Raw genomic sequence first — 18,673 nt, 5'->3', positions numbered from 1 at the left:
TAATAACCGAAGAAAGGTTTAAAATTTACGATATGTCGCGAACCCGTGATATATAATAATCTATATTTGTTTAAATTAGGGATGAAAGTCTGAGGTGCTGATTCTTAAAACACGATTGAAATTTAAATCTGTGGGCAGCGATCTGCATGTTCATAGATTTGCTGGTTCTAATTTGCTGTGGTCAAGTACAAGTAACGCCGTGTTACACGCGAGATTGCAATTTTATGCGGTTTATATTTATAAATGCGTGCTCTATTGCGTTTGCAAATGACCTTGGCAAGCTTTGTGATTTACAGTATGTTTCGAACCCCCAATATATATTATTGCACTGAGGAGATATCGAACCTAATCGCCCGTGATCGTAATACAGTCGGAATGTAGCCACATGCATACGCTTTGCAACGATATTACCATTAAGAACAAGGCAAATATTATATCTGACACGTAGCTATTTTCGCTAACAGCATCAATAAATATTTTCTACTAAATATCGACTTCTGAATATCTATCTACCAATTGCCATGGCATCGATGACAATGCTTGCTGTAACCGTTACCTGCGTCTTCTCATGTGTTATTGGAGGAATCGAATCAACGCGAAAAGTGAATCAAGGTCGGTACCTCGGCGTTGCAACAAGACGTAAGATAAGAATGTGGTGTTACAAATTGTGCTGTGAATAATCGTGGCGATAAAATATAGCCTAATAGTTATTACACTGAAGTCGAAGTTTTATTGAAGACTTATATGACCAGTTGATGGATTCATCAGTGGTTCGCAACCACTTTATGGTCGCGACAGAATAACCGATGTGGAAGTGAAAATCTCTTATTGTCCTATGTTTGTTTGGACCATAGGGCTTTCCAAACGTCTTTGCATACGGCTAATGGATAAATAATATGATAAAGCCCAGCATGCAATATTTTTCGAGACAATCGAATTGAAATCGGCACTGTTTTAGATCAATCGTAGTGAATCAGCATTAGAGCCCAAGCGATATCTGATTTTGAGGCGATACTCAGGAGCAATGTTCCTTCTAATTTTTCACGCACTCACCAACTCACTGCGCGCAGCTTAGAGGGAACAGTACTCAAGAGCAGTGCTGTTTTAACCTATGTGATGGTACGCCCTTGTGCGGATGGAAAAAATTGCAGTGCAGATGACAAACGTGGTGCGGATGAGTGCGAATAAAAATCCAGACAGGTGTGGACATGTTTTGTAACGTTTGGTTTGGGTGAACGCCAAGTAGTTTTAAAAGATCACTAGTGTTTCATTTAAATACAAAAAATGGCCATATTTGCTTAAACTAATTATTATCCATTAGGCTCAACGTCAGGTTGCGTAAATACTAGGGATGGTGTGAACGTGAGGTTCACGTTCGCGTTCTGTGTGTGAACCTCAGAAATTTAGAGGTTCGCGTTCACAAACGAACCTTGGAAGTTTCTGCACTGTGAACCTTTTTCATATATTACAATTTTCACATTCATTATAACATCTTTGAATGAAAATTATTGCATTTCAACTGCGGGCCACTCTATGCATGGCGCTGGCAGCATAAAAAATCAACACTAAACGAAGATGCACCTTGACAATCTCAAAAATTTTACTTGCTCTGTTACAAAGGTTTGCTTGAAATATTCAGCTTTCCGTTTGTGAACATTTAGTGACTTTCTGCTGTGAGCTTGATCCGCAATGACACAACATCAAAAGCGAAATGCACTACATGTAGTCAGCGAATGATGCTTTTTCTACCAATCAATGAAATTGATATCGTTGGCTGATGCAAAGAATCTAGCAGGCGTACGGGGTCAATCTTGACTTCATATGTTTATTGTATCATAAAACAAAGTCCGTGCGATTAGGGTGTTGGCTACTGCTGTATAACTTGTTGATGGGGTAATATTGGTAGCAAATAGAAACCCGTTTTACATTCTGCGCAATATCAATGTCGCAATACTCAGACGCCGAATCCCTTGTCCCGTCTGGCCTAGACCGTTAAGGCGTATAAGCTTATATTCCCTTGCAAGTCCTTGTCGAAATTGTAGGCAAAGCGACGGAAGATATTGATTTTATGGGATTATTATACCATTTGAATAACCCAGTTAATACATTTGGCGACGTTTAAAACGTCATATGTACTTCAGCATATAGTGGCATTATGTGGCCAGTGTGTACGTTTACATAGGCTATCACTTCACTGAAATGTAGGGTTGAAATTAGCAATATGACGTCACGTGACATCATGAGGTTCACGTTCGCGTTCACACAGAACCTTTCAAAAAGGTTCGCGTTCACACGAACCTGAACCTTTCATAGGTTCACACCATCCCTAGTAAATACCTTTATGACATCATAAGCTTCATAATATTCAGTCAAGTCAGAGAAGAGTCCTGAAGGAACAGAATTATCACGAATCTAGATTTCGTAAGAAAAACAATTATTTCGTTATTTCTGATTTCGAAGGTTACTTTAGGAAAAACATTAATCTCTAAAAGTGAGGTGGAAACCTTGGCATTTAAACTACATACAATCAACGCAACATAAAATGAATTATTTAACAAGGCACTGCTTAAATGATTGTGACACTACCAAACAGCCTGCCCAACACAGCCGTCAGACAAGTTTGCTGCACAATCGAACAAAGTGTGGTTGTTGGTTTTTGCTTGCTATGTTTCCACACACAATACTGATGATTTTGTGCGCCATCATCAGAAATAAACATTGACGAGCATCGAAGGTGCACTTCTTCTGTGAATAACTCTGGGATTCAGCTATAAGCTGTACCTTCACTAGGGTTGTTCAGAAATAACTATTTTTCCAAATTGCACTCGCTTAATGATAAAATGGTCAGGTTTCCTAAAAGAAACGTTTCACGCCGAATTTGGGTCAGTTCCGACCGGTAAAAGCCGTGCAATCTTAAATTGAAATTTCGACCATTTTTGAATTTATAGTATTTACAGTGACAGCGCGCGTGAGCCCGCGGCACGCAGGAAAAATGACGTGAAATTGATTTTCTGCGAACAACCGTCACATTTTCGTAATAACGCTTCAATTAGCACGAGGCACGGGGCACCATCATTATATGCATTGTTTTTCATATGCGATGCTTGAGCGACGACATGATAGTGATCGTGGTGTAGAAAGTTCAGGAGCCACGGCTGTAAGGTTATTGAACTGCTGTGAACTTCCATGCTAGATTGAGCTAAAGTACGGTATCCATAGTTTGAGATCCGGAGAAGAGGACACTTTTTACAAAAAAAGTGAGATTAGCAGAAGATAAAACGGCAAATTTGAATAGATATATACGGCTAATGTTGATGGGTTGACCCAAAAATGACAAAATCAGAAAATCTATACATTATATAGTTATCGCTGATATAGGGTTGGGGTTATTAATTCCCTGACCCTAAAAAGGGCATTTCTCCGATTCGATCACCTAAGAACCGGTCGTCACGTCTGCTTCGGTTGTGTTTACTTTTTTTAATATTCAACTGTGCCATCAGTGTCGTCGACAGCCAGTTCTCACGTTCCCTATGACATTTTCTAGTTGTCTCTGTACACTCGATGAGCAATAAAAAAGCACGAATTGCGAAAAAGGACATTATCACGTCCTAGAAGGACAGTTTTGTTTTCGTTAAAAAAAAAAGAGGACAAATCCTCTATTAAAAGAGAACACATGGTTTCACTGTAGCTAAAAAGAGAAGAACACAGTTATCGTGACTTTCTTCGCGTTTCTCATTCACTCGCGATACTGATAATAGGAAATTAAAAAAAGAAGATCACAAATTGGAACAGCGTATCATAAGATGGCGATCTCTAATGCGACTATACTGACTAATCTCCTTGATAGTTTGAGGTGATTTTCCAAGCCATCACGCAGAAGCAATGAAACTAACGTGTGGGTTTGCACCCCTTCGAAGAACTGTAGCCTTGAGACCTTTGTGTCACACTCTTAAAAACGATTATTGCCAGCAAGCATTTTTCACTTGCGCACATTACTCTGTAAAAACCATCCAGCACTCCTAACACAAAGACCTGGCCAACCAAAAACGGGAGCTTCTTGTATGAAATCCAACTCTTATTCGGCCGGAAAAACGGTCAGTACTGGATTTGGTGTGAAACTCTGAAAGACTCAGATTCGTGTTATCGCGAACCTTTTTGAAAGGTTCCATGTCAACGCGAACGTGAGCCTATGACGTCACGTGACGTCATATTGCTAATTCCAACTCTACATTTCAGTGAAGTGATATGTAGCTACAATTTAACAATTGTACAATGTACATTAGCCTATACACATTACCTATCAACAATGCTGAAGTACATCCTGACTTTTTAAACTTCACCAAATGTATCAACAGGAGGAATCAAATGATATAATATTCCCAAAAACTAAATATATGTCTTCGCTTTGCCAAGAATTTTGACGAGGACACTGGCAACGGGATATGAGCTTACGCCTTAACGGTCTTAGATAGGCCTGAAAATGTATTCGGCTTTACATTGGTATTGACCGATCAGTAAGACGGGTGTCTATACCTGCAACCAATATTACCCCATTTACAAGTTATGAAGGAGTCAATATCCCATTCGCACGGATTTGGTTTTTATGATAAAATGAACATATTAAATCAAGTTGGATCCCATAGGCCTGCTAGATTTTTTACATTAAACAACGATGTATTCTTTATATCAATTTGATTGATTGGTTGAATAAGCATCATTCGCTAACCACAGACATGTAGTGTATTTCGCTCTTGATGTTGTGTGATTACGGGTCAACCTCACAGCAGAGTGTTACAAATGGAAAGCTGGATATTTCGAGCAAACTTTTTTAACAAAGCAAGTACAATTTTTGAGATTGGCGTAGATACACACAGATCACAACAGGGGGTCTCACAAGAACATGATGGTAAGGCGGTTACACAAAACACAAATCAAATATCAGAATAGCACGATAAACTCAAGTTACAAACCGCGGTTACATGATTACACAAATCCAACGACATTAGGAGTTATTTGAGGAACAAGGAGTAGATCGGCAACACAGAAAATCACTTTCAATTGAGCAATCAACTCACCAATTCCAATTTTAAACAAATGGGTGTTTAATCGACAATGTCCAGATTTTAAACGAAAAATTATGCCATTTATTAGGCGGCTTCCACAAGTATGGGGAGAATCGCAACCAAGGTATGCTTGCTTTGTGTTGATTTTTTAATGTTGCTTGCGTCATGCATATAGAGTGGTTCAAAGTTAAAATGCAAAGAATTACAACCAAAGATGTAATAATGCCGTGGAAAATTGTAATATATGACAAAGGTTCACAGTGCAGAGCCTATATCAAGGTTCGTTTGTGAATGTGAACCTCTAACTTTCTGAGGCTCACACAGAGAACGCGAACCGCATGTTCACACCATCCCTACTCAGTACACTATAGTTGATATGAAAACGATAGAGAAAAGTTATCTTTCTAATGAGCCACTAGATGGCCTAAACCGATGGCCTACTTATTGTTGCACACCTGAACAAAATATTGTGATGTGTCTTCATTTTCTTTTTGCATAACAATTTTTGGTAGGTTTGTGCGGATGGTGCTCAAAAAGGTTGAGAAAGACTGTTTCTGAGCATTTCTTTGGCTTGCTTTACAACAGCGGTTCTCAACCCGGGGAACGTGCCCCCCTTAGGGGGGCGTGAAAGCATCTGAAGGGGGCACGAAGATGCTGTCAACTGAAAAAATTACGGTCTGCCCGATTTACCTCTAGTTCATGCGTGTTTCTTTATATATACAGCGAATTTCATATTTTTAATTCTCTCATCAACAGTTATAACCTTCCATGTCATCAAAAAATCTGTTGGGGTTGCTAGCATCCCGGTTGGATTCTGTGATATGACGATAAAGGGTGGCGCGAAATTTTTCACTCTCATAAAGGGGGGCGTGTCTAATAAAAGGTTGCGAACCACTGCTTTACAAGGTTTGCGGTGCTTAGCTTGGAATGGACAAAGCATGCGTCCGGACACTTCACATGAGATATACATTTATTTTCCCAGTCTTGTAGCAGATTGTAGTTCTCTGGCCCCCTCTGACCATCATTTTGTGACGTCACAAAAATTGATGATCTACCTCAGATGGCCGATACCGATATTTCAGTTAAAGTGTGATATCGATTCGGTATTATCGGCGAGCCAATAACGGGCTATAATCGGTGGGTTTTAATCAGCAGACCTCGACTCGTTCAAAATCGTTCTGATCCTTCGGATTGTGATAGCTGGATAATAGTGACATAGTATTAGTTGATATTGATGTTTGATGAGATATTTCCGAACATGAACGGTTGATCTGATAACATGATAACATAGCTAAGCGATTTCAATTTCAAACCGAAGTTCAGTTTAAAAAAAGAGAGAGAAAGAGAGATGATATTATTTTTTTCCTCCACCATCGAGATGCTTTGACGACGGAGATGCGATATGACCTTATTAGTAGGGCGTTTTTTTTTGACATGTCAAAATTTGTCAAAATTTTTCATAAAGTCAAAAAAAATTTGACGTCTGCATTTCGTTTGCATCGTAGATATTGCACTGTCGGTGGAATTATCATTTGATATTTTACAGCTTGTGGGCTATTTTATAGGCCTACTGTTGTAAACGGCTAATTGTCTGCTCATTGTGAATCATAAACGGTCAAATAAAACAAGTAGGTAAACATGGTGTTATGGTTAACGTACCGCAATATCCTAACTGAAGAAAGACTTCTTGCGCATTGCATCATTCTTATATGAAGAAGCGCATGATGAAAAATTGTGATGTAGACAACATTGTCAGAATGAAGCAACACAGCGTGTCACCAGCAGTGTACGCGCAACAGCGTCTTGAAAAAGCCCAGAAGAAGAGTGAGCCGCGCTCGAAAGTCGGTAGCAGAGACCTGAAAGAGGACGCACGAAACCGAGATAAAATGAAGAGTGGGAGTGCGCGTGGAAGTGGAAAGTCGTCCTCATTGCCAACGCAAAGACATTGGACTTTAAGAAATCTACGGTCGTGGCGCACAAGGCCTAAAACAGGCGATACGCGCCACTGTAAAATGTGTATTAATAATAATAATAATAATAATAACAACAACATGGAAACAGCTAACCTGTACACTGCAGAAAACACTGTTGCTAAACCCACAACAATAGCAAAAGCAGCACGAGTCCAATACAAAAATGCAACGCTCAAAATGAGAGAAACGATATGGGAGTCGATGCCTCTTCATGGACAGCACAAGAAGTTAACTTCACAGCCCCATGTAGACGAGCTTTCATGGACCTGGCTATCCAGCTCTGGCCTGAAACCGGCAAGCGAAGGATTCATTTTCGCAGCACAAGACCAATCGCTTCCTACAAAATACTATCTCAAAAGAATTCTGAAGCAAAACACGGACGGCAAATGCAGAATGTGCCACAACCAAAATGAAACTGTAGCACATCTCATGTCCGGCTGTGGTGCACTTGCAGCTACCGAATACACATGGAGACACAATAGGATTGGTCACTACATTCATCTTGAATTATGCAAACATTTTAACATCACCACTTCGACAAAAAATTGGTACGATTACAGCCCAGCACCAGTGACAGAAAACGAACAAGTAAAAATTCCGTGGGATGTACCAGTGATAACTGACCGCGAAATCAGAAGCAACCGCCCGGATATAATCGTCAAACTAAAAAAGAAAAGAGAATGCTTATTCATTGAACTGGCTGTCCCAGCTGATCACAACCTACTGCAAAAAGAATCAGAAAAACAATCTAAATACGCAGACCTCAAAATGGAATGTGAGAAAATGTGGCGATGCAAAATAAACATTGTACCGATAGTCATTGGCGCTACAGGGGTCGTGAGCAAAAAACTCATGAGACATATCCGACAAATTCCGGGTAACGTTCGATTCGACATGATCCAAAAGATCACATTATTGGGCACTGTGCACATTCTTCGGAAGGCCTTGAATGCACCACTGGACTAAAATTACACTTGTGAATCACAGCATAATTTCTGTAATTTCGATTCTTCATCTTCAATCATCTCTACCTCTGCTCTGTAACCCTTGCCAATTCTTCATCTGCTGCAATTCTGTAATCTGACTTCTCCGTGTATTGCATAGGAATAACAATTTGAATGTATTACTGAAATTTTAAAAATTTACTCCAATCTCGCCATTTTCCTTTGGGGGCAGGTTGCTCCCCGGATTATGTGTGTATCTACCAGTTTAACTGTGAATAAAGAATATAATAATAATAACTTGAGTGTTGTCAGTCAACAACTGCTGCTGTTGAACGTCCTTGACAAGCTTCTTAGGACATGCATTTTCTACCCAAGAATGTAGGAAAGTATCTCTCGTTGTACTACAATTTTTTTTAAATTATTTTTACCATAATACATATTGTAACCACTGGAATTCTTCATTGGGCCAGATTTCGCTAAAACATTGTTGTTGTTTTTGTGGAAAAAGTTGCTTGTTTCTAAGCCAAAAACGTTTTTGCAGGTCAAACTACTTCGTTAGGACAATCAGTTCCAACCATAAATGAAGATAAGTGGTACAATTTTAACATTATGCGGGAAAACACCTAATTTGCATACGTTAGGTCAAAATTTGCTCAAAATTCTGATTTTTTAGGTCAAAATTTACCATTCTTTAGGTAAAAAAAACGCCCTACTTATTAGTAAACATAGTCAAGGTCGTCCCGGAAACGACCTAATTAAAGACGCTGTAACGTGGTGAAGATTCCATCATTGTTTTCCTCACCTTGCATTCGACATGCTGATTTCAGTGGAAAAATCTTGATAAAATCCTGGTTTCATGACAAATTCAAAATCTGGATCAGGTTACGTTAAAATCGATACAGCGCTGCTCCTATTCTGAACCCTGAACCGGACCGTGGCCCCCTCTGGCCGAGAAATCTTCAAAATTGGTATGCGCATGCGCAGTAATCATACCAATTGTTTTTTCCGGGCAGAAGCGTTTGGTACCTTGCCTAGTTGGACGTTGCGCAATAAAGTTTGGGTAACACTAATCTAAATAGTATATATCTATTAACAATACAATAAATACATGTAAGGAAGTCATCTGAAATCGAGGAAATAGCAGACAATTGTCACTTCAGACAGTCATTGCAAACTATAATGTTAGAGTTATGTCATCAAAGAACTCATATACTCAGAGATTTCGATTTGAAAGAGAGGATGCAATTATTATCGATGTCCATATTTCGCATAACCTTCATTTGTTTATTTGGCTACCACGCTACGCATACAATTTCAGAGTTTAACGTAACCGCTGGCAACACAACGACTGACGTTATTGACGAGGAACGCAGTATTGCCCATGGCAATGCAGGTAACCCTTTTTCAAAGTATGTCGGCACAAAGGTAACCTACTACCACGTAATTTTTTTTATAACAGGGAGATGCGATATTTTATACGGCGGTAAATGCTTTACCCTAATCATATCGAGGGCATCCATGTCTCTAGGAGAAGCCGAAGTGGTGTGCAAAGGGGCAAAAGGAAAATTGGCGAATATATACGGCGAAGAGCATTTTAATATGCTACGGGCACTAATCCGTGCAAGAACTGACATTGGGAAAGGTGGAAACTCCGCGTGGTTTGGAATGACGATCGATGAGTCGGTAGGTATATATCCTGTTGGCAGGAGACTTTACTGAGGTATTGAAAATGGTTTCAGTGCATCGAGTAAACAAGCATAGCCATTATTTTTAAATAAGCCGCTCGTGGTGCAAAACTTCAGACTTACACGAAACAATATATTGATATTGCTAAGTTATGCGGTAAAAGTTGTTCAACTTAGGCTACATTCGAAATGTTGGAATAATTTATTTACGACAAACGTTAAAAAGTACGAAACCGGAAACAACAACACACGACTTTTGCTAATAGAGCTTTGACGGCATGACTATAGTCATACTCAATTGCTCGACTCGACTCGAGTTCAAACACCTAATACAGAATTTAATCACCCGTCAGGTACTCGATTTTGCCAAGGCAATAATTAGGATTAGGCCTACCATATTTTGAGGTCCGAAGAAGAGGACACTTTTTACAAGTTAAAAAAAATATAACAGCGGACGATAAAACGGGTAATTTGAAAATCTTTACGAAAAATTATCGGTTTGACTAAACAAATTTCAGTCGACCATCTTTTTTAGTCAACCTTGCCGTCACTGTCGCCTATCTCCAGATTTCGAGTCATTTATGCCATTATCCGTGTTGTCCCTGTACAATTGCCTGACTCTCGAAGCAATAAGAGGACGAATGGCCAAAGGAGGATATTTTCGATTTCTTCAAAAGGGAGGACAAATATATATATATAGGTCTAGCTCTGTCTGCGTTCAGACTTAGAGCACTATCATGGCGAGATAACGTATTAGTATGATCCACAGCCGTAACACCAATGGGTTGCAAGTTCGGGTCCGACCGAGCTCGACTCCAGAAATCCCACGCGAGTGTTGGAGGTTTATCTAGGCTTCTCCTCACCATCTCATCCTCGTAGGTGTAAGCGGTCTCCTATAAAAGCCTATGAGTGCGGATGAAAATCGTAAATAATTGGTAATTTTTCTGACGTGGAATTATTCAAATGAACCAAATAGGAAATTCAAGATCTGTTTCTCGCTGACCTTTAGAGTTGCGACGCAATTGTAAAAACTTGTTTGACCTAAGACCAGTGGCGGCTCGTGACAATATCGGGTGGTGGGGCAAGGGCCGCAAGCGACTTGTTATCAATATGACGTCACAGTAGCGTTTTTCAACGTTCATGATGGCCACATGAATTTCCCGTAAACAATGATTTTTAACGTAGGTGCCGCGAGAGGTTTGCCGGTGGCGTGACTTGAAGTGCGGTAACAAATGTTTTATTCATTGTTTTTTATTCAAATGATTATTTTACAAAATGTACGCGAACTAAGAATCGTTCCCATGCCACGAATCAATCATCAGGTTATCCTTAGTAGCATGCGTTATGATTTCGTGGTAGAGATTACGCAAGCGCCGAGTAAGACTATACCAAAAATACACAGACCAACTACCTACAAAGAGCATTCGCATGACACCTTGTGGTGTTTTAATCGTTCCATGCTCAGCAATTCTGTAAAGTGCTGCAGCGCCTCCGACCCGATTTGTATATGGATTCTCGTCCCGAAAGCGAGTCAAATCGATTTGCCCTCGTCCGAAAGTGTTTGGTACACGATCCTGATGCGTTACGACCAGGGGATAGGCAATCAAAACGGTGGCACCCATAAACGTAAAACATTATAAAAAGCCAGCTGTTATCCATGGAAGATTAATTCCGAGTCTGCCTGCCATCATTCAAGCAGGAATCAAAGCATTGTGTTAAATTGAAATGCGAGCACATATCGCATTAAACAATTTCATGAATAAATTATTTCATCTTGATGAATTTTTCACTTTTTTCCATAGCCACAACAAAATATATCGGTAAATTAACTGTCAGTGTGCCTCGAGTAATAAGGATGAAAACCACTCACTTTTCCTTAGCCATAGACATGGTTGAGTTACCTGGGCTCACTTGATTGAAATTATTCGGAAAGAACATGATGTGTACAGTCGTCCGCCCACCAGCATTAATTTATGTCTTGTATAAGTATTGTGCGCGACGTGATTTCTTATTAGCAAAATGTTCAATAACCAGTTTATTGAAATCTGGAATTCCCAGAACCACGTCGTTGTGAATCGAGAGAACAGCCAACGCATTAAGCCTATCTTGGCCCATCCTGTTTCTGAGAAAGGTCTTGATACGTTTCAATGTGCTGAAACTGCGCTCGGATTCCGCGGATGAAATCGGGGTGGTCAAAATGATATTCAGAAAGCTAGTTACTGTAGCAAAGTTGATCGAAAGCGAATTTTCAACTAGGAATTTTGAAAGTTCACTAGTGGTTTTAATTTCCGAAAAGGATGTGTTAGAATACAAACAAGTCAACTCGCTCTCCAACCGAGCAATGTCGATCATCGGGTAATAACGAGGCACGCTGCGCAGTAGTCCAGAAGGAAAATGAATTTTGTAGGCAGGGAAATTTCTCGGATTTAACAGGGCGAAAGTAACCATCTGGTCACTATTCAGACGATGTTGGATTTGGGACATCAGTATATCGCAACATTCGTAAGCCGCAACAAGCAGGTTTTGCACACTTATCCCACGACGTAAAAGCGCTGTGTCACCAGCGAAGTGTACATTCGCCCGGATATGCGAAATTGCCTCACAAAAATGTGCAATACACAATTGCGCAGTAGTACCATCGGCCATACGCGACTGAAAAGTGCTGTACAGTGTATCGACGTGCATGAAGATGTCACAAAAAAGCTTCAAAAAGAACAAAAATTCTTCGTCTTCCAGGAGTCGTTTAAGCCCCGCCGCTTCACGTATGGAAGTATCATCCCAGACAGGAGAGCTCTCAATCACTGAGAAGCATTCCAGAAGCTCCACCCTACTCTCTGACACTCGTTGCACAACTCTGGATTGGAAGTTCCACCGTGTTGATACGCATCTAGGTAACCGGTGCTTGCATATGTCGCGCAATAGATCAGATCGCTTTGGCGAAACAGAGAAAAAGGAGGAGAACCCTGAAAGATTTGCAAAGAATATCTTGACAGAAGATATTCCTAAGCACATTTTTTCACTACAAGATTGAGCTGATGCGCGTAGCAATGCAAAAAATGCGCATGCGGGTAAACTTCTTTCATTAAAACTTGTACGCTATGTCGCGATCCGCTCATCACTGCTGCGCCGTCGTAGGTTTGCGCAATAAGTTTCGACTCAACTGAATAGGGCTGTAATGTTTTTTTCAATACGTAAGAAATTCCGACAGCAGTGCGATCGTCAACAGCCACAAAGCTGTGGAATCGTTCGACTGGCATACCAAATTTCGTGAACCGAAAAATCACGACTAGTTGTGACAAACACGTAATGTCAGTTGTTTCGTCAGACTGAATAGATAGAAATTCAGCGTCAACAATCTCGGTAAACAAATGCTGTAGATAGATGTGATATATCGAATCAAGCACATCATTTTGAATAGTCTTTGAGGTACCCTTAGCTACTGTCGCGGTGTCGAGATGTTCGCGCAAAATGCTATCAATGGAAGCCGTGTATTTAATTAGATCCAAAAATACCCCCCTATTGAGAGAGCATTCCTTCTCATCGTGGCCTCGAAGGGGCAATTCATGAACTCCAATAAATTTAATGGCATCAATCACCCGAGAGAGAACATGCCTATTCTTATCTACAAGCTCATTGTGCTTGCAGACTGATACGCGATAACTTTCATTGAGCTGCGACATTACATTTACTCTGCCAAACAATTTATATTTAACTGCACTAGCCATGTGCACTTGGGATTTTTGGTGCGTTTTCAGACGCTCTGACAAATGCTTCAGATCGCGATAACCAATTTTGTTCCAACAAGAGCCACTGCTTCCGGTACCGGCACTGTCGAATAAAAGACAGTAAAAGCAAAACAAGGCGTTTTTATCCTCGCCATAAGTAAGCCATTCATTTTTATCGAAATGCGCTGAAGAAAAGGCACGAGTGCGCTTTCCTCCGGCGTACGATTGGATCAATGGGCAATTTCTAGGCTGATACGGACCTAGTCGCTTTACCTCTAATTTTTGCTCTAAAGGCAGCTGGCTAAACGGCGTACGGAGCAAAGATTCAACACGATTCATGTTCGCACTTGACCTGACTACTTATCTGCAGAAATGGAAATGACTATAAATCGAGAGATTGCGTATGCCTAGCTGGAAAGGTCAACGAGTTCGGACACATACGCAATTGTTATCTCATAGATCGGACAAGGAAATGTCATATTGAATCCAAAACATCATTCTGAAGAACTACGGATAGCAGCCTCGGAAATTCGGTCCCGGTACAGCTTGGGAGATTCTGGCCTTGAGGCTGGAGACTGTCACACGACACATACGGCTTACGGTCTATAGTGTCTATATGTCTGCTGCAAAATCGCCTTCGGAAAATATATTACCGAATAAATACGTGGATGAAAGCCGAAAACTTGGTACAATGTTACATGAAATCATCGAGAAGTATAGCCTCATGACCGTTTTCGGTATGGTACACTGTCAAAATTAATACGAACAGATCAACGCCGAATTTTGCGTAATATTTACTGAGGAATCGGCTGATCGAGCGATCAGCTGTTAGCCGCCATCGAAAACGAAACAGCTATCGCGCTTGACAGGGGTTGTAATTGTGAGCAAATGGCCCGAAGGCCACCATTCCACGGTGAAATTGACATTGGAGAATATAAAATAAAACTAAATATTTGAATGCAAACCGAGGATGTTAGTAAACTGTTTCATGATATCATCATCTCATCACCTATCTCAGTATGGAACACAGATACACCGGCTTTTGCGTGAAATCCGCAATGCGTTAGGTAGGCTAAGTGTCAGATCAGCGCACATCTCTACCATACTCGAACTTAATAACGAAATTGCTGCCCTAATCATTGAGTGTCAACCTTGAGACTTGGCACAGCGTTCGATACTAAAATCAAGACATACCATGTAAAAGTTCATGACGGATCTAGCTAAGGAGCATCGTTAAAATCAATGGAGACCAATACCGGCTTTGCGTGAAATATGTTTGCGATACATGACCGATCAGCACACACTCGACTTTGGAAACGGAATTACTACCCTAAACTTTGAGTAGAAACCCTGAAACTTAGGACAGTGTTAAATACCACCATCACGACATGACATACCAAGTTTCAAGAATTATCATGGTGTGAAACACCATCAAAATCGACCTGTACCAGCAACGGTCGACTCAACGCATATCACGGTATCCGAGTTCAGATATAGATACGATTGTTACATCACACCTTAGGGGCGAGCAAGCATATTTGCCCCGGTTGCTCGGCCATTTTACGAATAGGAGAGAGTAAAGCAACGTTTCTTAATTGTGCGCAGCTTTGATAGAATAGATAGTGAAAGCTTGTTATGAGCGCTACCGGGGCAAGCCCCGGCTAGGCATTCACAAAGCGAAAACACAGAAGAGAATTCGATTTTCGCGGAGACTTCGCTATGTATGGGCATTTGCAAGCGAAAGCACAAGAAGAACGCGGGTTTCGCTGTGATCTCGATATATATTGAGCGCTGTGCGTCTATAAATGGTTAAATTGTTATTGAACAGAATTTTAGGTGGGGCAATGCCCCAGTTGCCCTATAGGACGAGCCGCCACTGCCTAAGACGCATCACTAATTGCAGCTTTAACTATAACTTTGTCTCCCACAAGCCGTAGTGAATTAATGTTTTCGCACTATAATTATTACGTAACCAAAAGCCAGATTTGAAAGCCGTGGTTCCATACCATACGCACCGAAATCGCGAGTGGTCACTGGTAATGTGAAGAGATTGCTCATAGTCGCGAATTTTATTTTTCAGATTCACTAATGAATTTCGTCAATAATATGATTACTCTTACATATTACTATCAAGCATTTATCCTTTCTTAGCCAATGTGATCAGATTCACCTGTTGAATTGATGGAGGAGTGCTAGGGCAAGTTATAAATGATTTAGGGCAAGTTTTTGGTGCAGTCAAATCCGTGGAAAATTTCACTTATTTTTACACAATTTGCACTAAAAAGTTGTATTTATTGACAAGTTGGTTGAAAGTATTTGGGCTATGAGATACTCGAATCGTTCCGTATGCAAGGCACTGTAGGAAAACTCAGTGTTGGCGACTGCAACAAAATCAATGGCCTGAAAACAATGACCCAGTGAAAATATAATTCTCGACGGTTTATCCTGCATGTTCTTCAAATCGGAAAATTCCTCAAATTTAAACGACAGTGAAATAATCAAGCGATCTATATAGATATAGCGCCAAATATTCCCAGTAAAATGTTAGTTGCGTGAAAATCGAGAAAAAAACGTGAAAAAAGTTTCATGAAAAATCTAAAAAGTTGCAGAAAATTGCATGAAACAATGGAGAAATTTTGTGAAAAGCTGCAATGTAAGATTCTTCCAAAAAGCTTAAAACACCACACTATAACTTCCAAGTATTTAGAAAGTTGCCGGAACCTGTAAAAAAGAGTTGCAAAAGTTGCAAAAACTTGCTCTGGTGATGAATCTTCGGGTCGGCCAATTGTTATAGTCATGATGCGTGCTCCTATTTCTTGACCTTTCATCAGGATTACAAGTGTAGTGAGGAGCACACAATTCCGAGTCGGTATTTATATATGCGGCACATCATTTTCCTCTGCTGTTTGCATTTGTACTGTGGAACTCTGCTGATTGCAAAGAGCCCTACTATATCAAAATCGAAAAACGAAGTCAGATTGAATCACGCCCGAGGAAAATTTCAAGATTAATTAAAATCTTTCAAGAAATCGGGAGTCGATTCGTAAATTCTAATTGAATGTCGACGGCCGCCAACCATATACATTATACATGCCTCTCCTAACGTTTTCCACCCATATCTGGTTTAGCATCATCTGGGTTTCTGGGTTTTTGTCCTTGATATCTGGGTATTTTTTCAACATTTTGTTCGTCTGAGTGAAACTTTTATGCTCGAATATAAATTATTAGATTATAAGATCATAATATCGTAAAGGTAAAATGCATGCACTGATCACTGAAGATCACCATTGTCGATGAAATTCGCTGTTATTGTAACGACAGAATCTTGAGAGACTGTTTCGCTACTAAAATGAGAGGCCCTTGCGTGAAGTGATGGAGCTTCTTTGAATGGTAACTTCCAGATCGTAGAAAGTTTGGGATCTTCAGCAACTTAGTGAGAGGCGTTGATTATCAGCACATTCGAATACACCCTGAATTTCATGATTTAACAGTTATTTTTTCGACTAAACAAGGGTCTGTGTGATATATATCTCAGGTTAAAGTGATTGCCCAGGATTAATCAATCGAAAGCTAATTTCAATCTGGTCAGGTCACTGAAAATACACGAAATGCACCACCAGAAATAGGGATTGGCGGGCATTATTACAAACTTTCGCAGCACGATGATATAATTAATAACTATTAAATACTGAAGCTGTGCGCTAATTGTTTCATAGCGATGTGTCAAGAGGAAAAGTGTATATTTTTGAGCGATTTGCAGTGTTGGAAATTCATGATCAAAGGCTTTTTTGGCTCTATGACTGTAATTAATGTCTTTTAGGTTCCAGTTTCAGAGTTAACCTATATAAATTTGAGTTAAATGTAGGATCTGGGTTATACTGGGCTTATTTGGCCTCCACACGTAGGTTTTTTCGAAACAGTAGTGGCATCACTGCCGCCAAAACATACTTTAAATTACATGTCCACGGCCGCACAAATTTCCTTCTACGGCCGCAGGTTGGCTATCCCTGGCCTAAGTGGTGTGTGAAACGAGAACGATTGAAGACCTTGCTGCAAATCAGCAGATCAGGGATCATAATAAAAAATGTCGCTTCGGTAGCAAATTACTAATGTCGCCGAAATACCATGACTACCGAGACAACAACAACGGATGTATTGCTTCTAGACTAGAAGAGTGAAACTTTCAAATGGAGAATGGGCGACATACACCAGATGGGAAAAAAATCGACCACTCACACCGCCGAGACCGTATATCGGATTTTTCGTCCATTCTGACAATTTGAATCAAGATTATCAAGGATATAGAGATAGGTGGGCGTCCGAAACCCAGCATGGAGTCGTATGCGAATCAAAAGTTCCATGGGAGCAATAATTTGGATCGAAATATTTCATGTGGTTCTCGCAGTGCAATGTATTTTGAAAATGTTATTAACGGCTGGTTTATTTGCGGCAGTCACGTGTTTCGGAATGCCTCAGCAATAAAATCTCATTATTATTATCGAAGTAATTTAGAAATAAACTTAGCTACCAATCGTCTTTGATTACTGTCGGGAAAACTTGAGCAAGAGAATGACTAGTATTTGAGGAGTTGGCGCTGACTCTGTAGACCAGGGGTTCTCATAGGGTGAGCTATGACTCAGTGGTGGGCCACAGGAGTAATTTGAGGTATGCCACAGTGCTATTTAGAAAATTGCAGAATTAGTGAAAGTTTAGCTATATTTGTTAAGTTCAACAAATATATTGATATTATCGAATTATACGTTGGCTATAAAGCTTTTCATTTGACTGCGATGAGACGTAAGGACACGATTGAGTCACAATGTACAAGTCGAAAATGGGAGGGGAAACGGCGGCTTTTGTACCCCGGCTATGATAACCTACAAGGCTGACAGCAAAGGAACTGATGTCGATTATATATTAACTGGAACTCAATGCTGAAATAACCAAGTATTCCGGCAGTGTCATATGCCAGGGTGCAACATATCATAATGGATTGAGGATTTATCGCATCACATTATTCTTTGTAAAACTGACATGAATTGATTGTATCATAGGATTTAATGTTCTGACAACTTAATTTCAATATGTAGGCCTACAAGAACATACTATGTACAATTGTACATTGTAAAGCTAGTTTATTAGCTAACAATGACAAATCTTTCTCTTCTTCTCTGTAGTATCCCATTCACCAAAGAGTTGTTTGCAGCAGGCCCAGAATGGGTATTATTATAGAGACTACAGTCTCTATAGTATTATCCCCCCACCCATCGTAAAATTAAAATC

The 18,673-nt window shown here is 40.1% G+C and overlaps 1 protein-coding gene across 1 annotated transcript; it reads left to right on the top strand.

The window, feature by feature from the left end:
* The first annotated feature begins 57 nt into the window (after positions 1-57).
* LOC145451730 (uncharacterized) lies at positions 58-18,422 on the top strand. The gene is made up of 4 exons (XM_080329975.1): positions 58-612; positions 9,299-9,373; positions 9,440-9,663; positions 17,556-18,422. Exons 1-4 carry the CDS (start codon positions 522-524, stop codon positions 17,760-17,762), a joined length of 597 nt encoding a protein of 198 aa, XP_080186101.1. The 5' UTR covers positions 58-521; the 3' UTR covers positions 17,763-18,422.
* Positions 18,423-18,673: the final 251 nt, after the last annotated feature.

The sequence above is a fragment of the Botryllus schlosseri genome, chromosome 12 (assembly GCF_051294905.1).
Source record: "Botryllus schlosseri isolate E-star chromosome 12, Bs_hap1, whole genome shotgun sequence".
Classification (NCBI taxonomy): domain Eukaryota; kingdom Metazoa; phylum Chordata; class Ascidiacea; order Stolidobranchia; family Styelidae; genus Botryllus; species Botryllus schlosseri.
The sequence above is the reverse complement of the archived record's forward strand: the minus strand, read 5'-3'. Positions and strand labels throughout refer to the sequence as shown.

Coding starts and splice junctions, on each gene's coding strand:
- LOC145451730 (XM_080329975.1), top strand. CDS start 522: ATGGCATCGATGACAATGCTTGCTGTAACCGTTACCTGCGTCTTCTCA. Junction 613..9,298: donor AACGCGAAAAGTGAATCAAG/GTCGGTACCTCG, acceptor ATACAATTTCAG/AGTTTAACGTAACCGCTGGC. Junction 9,664..17,555: donor GAATGACGATCGATGAGTCG/GTAGGTATATAT, acceptor TATTGCTTCTAG/ACTAGAAGAGTGAAACTTTC.